At 32.7% G+C, this 3227-nt stretch overlaps 1 protein-coding gene across 1 annotated transcript; it reads left to right on the forward strand.

The window, feature by feature from the left end:
* The first annotated feature begins 259 nt into the window (after window positions 1–259).
* On the forward strand, window positions 260–1816 carry LOC123266980. Its single transcript, XM_044731434.1, has 4 exons — window positions 260–610; window positions 690–956; window positions 1024–1323; window positions 1381–1816. Exons 1-4 carry the CDS (start codon window positions 362–364, stop codon window positions 1774–1776), a joined length of 1212 nt encoding a protein of 403 aa, XP_044587369.1. The 5' UTR covers window positions 260–361; the 3' UTR covers window positions 1777–1816.
* The last annotated feature ends 1411 nt before the right edge of the window (window positions 1817–3227 follow it).

A 3227-nucleotide genomic window follows, 5' to 3' on the forward strand; every position in this document is an offset into this window, starting at 1 on the left:
AGAAGAATAAAATAAGTATTTGTATTATTTGTTTACGATTATTTGAATGAACAGATAACGATTACGCAAGGTCATTAAGCCATGAAGTATGAGGAATCAATCTAATTTATTATATGTCACTCAGAAGCATCCTCGGTGACAAGCTGTCAGTATATAATAGTACACAATAATTTGATCTAAGACTTGAGCATTAGAATAAAAGTAATTATAAATTTTATTAAAACAAAGATGACTTTTATCTATTATACTGTCTGAAGTAGATAAGGAGGTATGAAAACCAGTGAGACATTGAACACTGCTTCAGTCGTTAGATATATTCTTTGATTCAAATATTAACTTAAAAAAACAGAATTCCAAAAATATGACTAAGCCTGCATGGTTAACAGCCGAATTCATAGAACGCGTTCTCAGAGATGCCGATGAAAATTATTCGATTTCTATGACAAATATTGAAGTGAAATTAGCGACAAGCAAAGGTGATAATTACTGCAGTGAAATGTATCGAGTTTATTTTGATCTGACGTGTGATGATGCCGGAAAAAGAGTTTCTAAAAATGGCACGATTTTGGTAAAAGTTGCCTCAACTGATCTACAGATACACAAAGAATTAGTGAGGGATATAAATAAAAGATTGCTTAATAATACTAATTGATCATTATTCTGGCTGTGTTTCATTTTATTCGTTTCAGGTCGAGGATATTAATATATTCGACAACGAAATAAAGATGATGACTTGTACTTTGAAGGACATGGAATTAGTACTAAAGGATACTAAATTAAGTGGAAGATGTTACTATACTCAACGCAGCAATCCTCCAGTTTTAGTTCTCGAAGATTTAGCTCCTTTAGGATTCCGTATGGCTGACCGTCAAAATGGTCTTGATCTCTGTCATTCCGTTTTAGCGATAAGAAGACTAGCTAAATTTCATGCAAGTTCTGTATTTGTTATTGAAAAGGTTAGTTTCGCATAACTCTGTTTGATTTGTTGGTGATGTATATTAAGTTTTTTCAAGTTTTTCATAGAAACCAAAAGTCAAGAAGCTTTACTCCAAAGGATTGTTCGACACTCGCTGTCCTCCGGAACTGAGTAAACTATTCGTGAATGGAGTAAAAGCAATGACGAAAGTAGCTGAGTCCTGGTCAGAAGTGAGTAAACAATGTGTAGAAAAGCTAAAAAGCTTACAAAATGCAGCTTATTCTAAAGCTTGCGAAATAGGAAAGCTCAGAGAAGATGAGTTCAATGTTATTAACCACGGAGACTTTTGGGTAAATAATATGATGTTCAAGTACGATGATAAAGGAAATGTTATAGATCACATCTTTGTAAGTAATTTTGATAAATAATTTGATGAGTTAGGACTAATCGATGTTCATTTGTAGGTTGATTTCCAAATTTGTGTTTACGGAACCCCTGCATTAGACTTACAATATTACTTAAATACAAGTCTGCGTGAAGAGGTGTTGATATATCATAAAAATTTGTTAATTGAAGAGTATCAAAAAACACTGTCGTCGACAATGAAAAAAATTGGCTGCGAAACTTGCGCCCCTAGTTTAGAATATCTAAAAAAGATATTATTGGAAAGAGAGTTCCTCGGTTTTGTGGTTGCTTCTGTGAGTCTACCGATCATGATTGTTGACAGAGATCACGCTCAAGGGCTTGATGAATTGGCGAGTGATGGAGAGTACAGCCCCAAAGCCTACAGCAATGAAGCTTATAAGATCAAAATGGTCAGGAGACTTAAAGAGTGGAATGATCTTGGAATTTTTGATTGAAAATAATACAAATAGTTATCATCTTATCATGTATACATATGTGAAAGTATATTAATTCAGTAATTTAATGAGAGATTATTCAAAAGATTATTGAAAATTTTATTTTGGTACATTGCAATAAATTTATCAATTTGATAAAGTGATCAATGAGAGTTTTACTGATATAAAAACTATATATTGATTCAAAAAAATTATTTTAAAGACAGATATTCTTTTAAAAAAAGAGTAATTTCACTGTCTAAGAAGAATTTTATATTTTAAACTTAAGAAAAAGTTTCTTCATTCAAAATAGTAGAAAAAATATTTCTTTAGCATATTATTTTTAAACGTATTTGAGACTTTTTTGATGGTTTAAAAATAAAAGAAATTAGAGGACTGTTGATATTTTTGAAAGAAGGTAATATTTTAAATCATTGTTACTGCAAATGCATCTTAGGCTAAATGAAAAATAATTGTCTTAGATGGAAAACTTTTCGCTCTTTATCCAAAGGGTTTATCTTCTTGAATCGAGAATTAATTTCTTAGGCTAAGAAAACCTAATATCTTGAAACAAGAATGCAATTTTGACGAGAACGTTTTTTAATTTTCAGAGTTATTTTTCAGTGACCGATTGTATATATAGCCATAATTTATAGCTAAATTTGTCATTAAAGACAAATTTGGGAACTGGAGAAATAAAGGATAAAGGGAGAAGGGGGACCTTACTCAGTAGGAATTTTTGGTAACCGAAAAAATAATTCGGACAGCCCAGACCGGGACTCGAAGCCGGATCGTTTGGTTACGCGCCAAAGGCTCTACCAGTTAATCTATCCGAGATATTGTCCGTAACTACCATTCAGTCACCTAATAATATATATTAGAATTTTTCAGCCTATTGGTCATAAGTGACTAGTGAATCTGATTCAAGCCAACAGATGGACATTCCATCTTCGATACTGGTCAAGAGACATCCTCTCTTTACGTAAGTTCGATGGGGTCCATCGAACTTGAATACTAGTAAAGCTGGAAGTTTTGTGGTATCTGTTCGAGTTATAAAGATGTTAATTGAATGGAAGATAATGAAAGGGAATGGACTAAGAAAGATGATGGTGGAAGGGGCCCGGTAGCTTAACTGGTAGAGCTCCTGACATGTTATCAGGGAGATCCAGGTTCGATTCCTGGCTTGGTAACCAACCCCATCTATTTTTTTAAAGTTTTTCTTTGCTCTCATTCAATTTCTTTCATTATCTTTCATTTAATTAACATTTTTATAACTCGAACAGATACCAAAAAACTTCCAGCTTTACTAGTATTCAAGTTCAATGGACCCCATCGAACTTACGTAAAGAGAGGATGTCTCTCGACCAGTAGCGAAGATGGAATGTCCATCTGTTGGCTTGAATTAAATTCACTAGTCACTTGTGACCAATAGGCTGAAAAATTCTAGTTTTTTAAATTATTTTTTTTTTTTT

The sequence above is a fragment of the Cotesia glomerata genome, linkage group LG6 (genome assembly GCF_020080835.1).
Source record: "Cotesia glomerata isolate CgM1 linkage group LG6, MPM_Cglom_v2.3, whole genome shotgun sequence".
NCBI classification, from domain to species: Eukaryota; Metazoa; Arthropoda; class Insecta; order Hymenoptera; family Braconidae; genus Cotesia; species Cotesia glomerata.

Excerpts from the sequence above, each read along its gene's own strand:
- LOC123266980 (XM_044731434.1), top strand. The coding sequence starts at position 362 with ATGACTAAGCCTGCATGGTTAACAGCCGAATTCATAGAACGCGTTCTC. Across the intron at positions 611-689 it reads TACAGATACACAAAGAATTA|GTCGAGGATATTAATATATT; the intron begins GTGAGGGATATA and ends TATTCGTTTCAG. Across the intron at positions 957-1,023 it reads CTGTATTTGTTATTGAAAAG|AAACCAAAAGTCAAGAAGCT; the intron begins GTTAGTTTCGCA and ends AGTTTTTCATAG.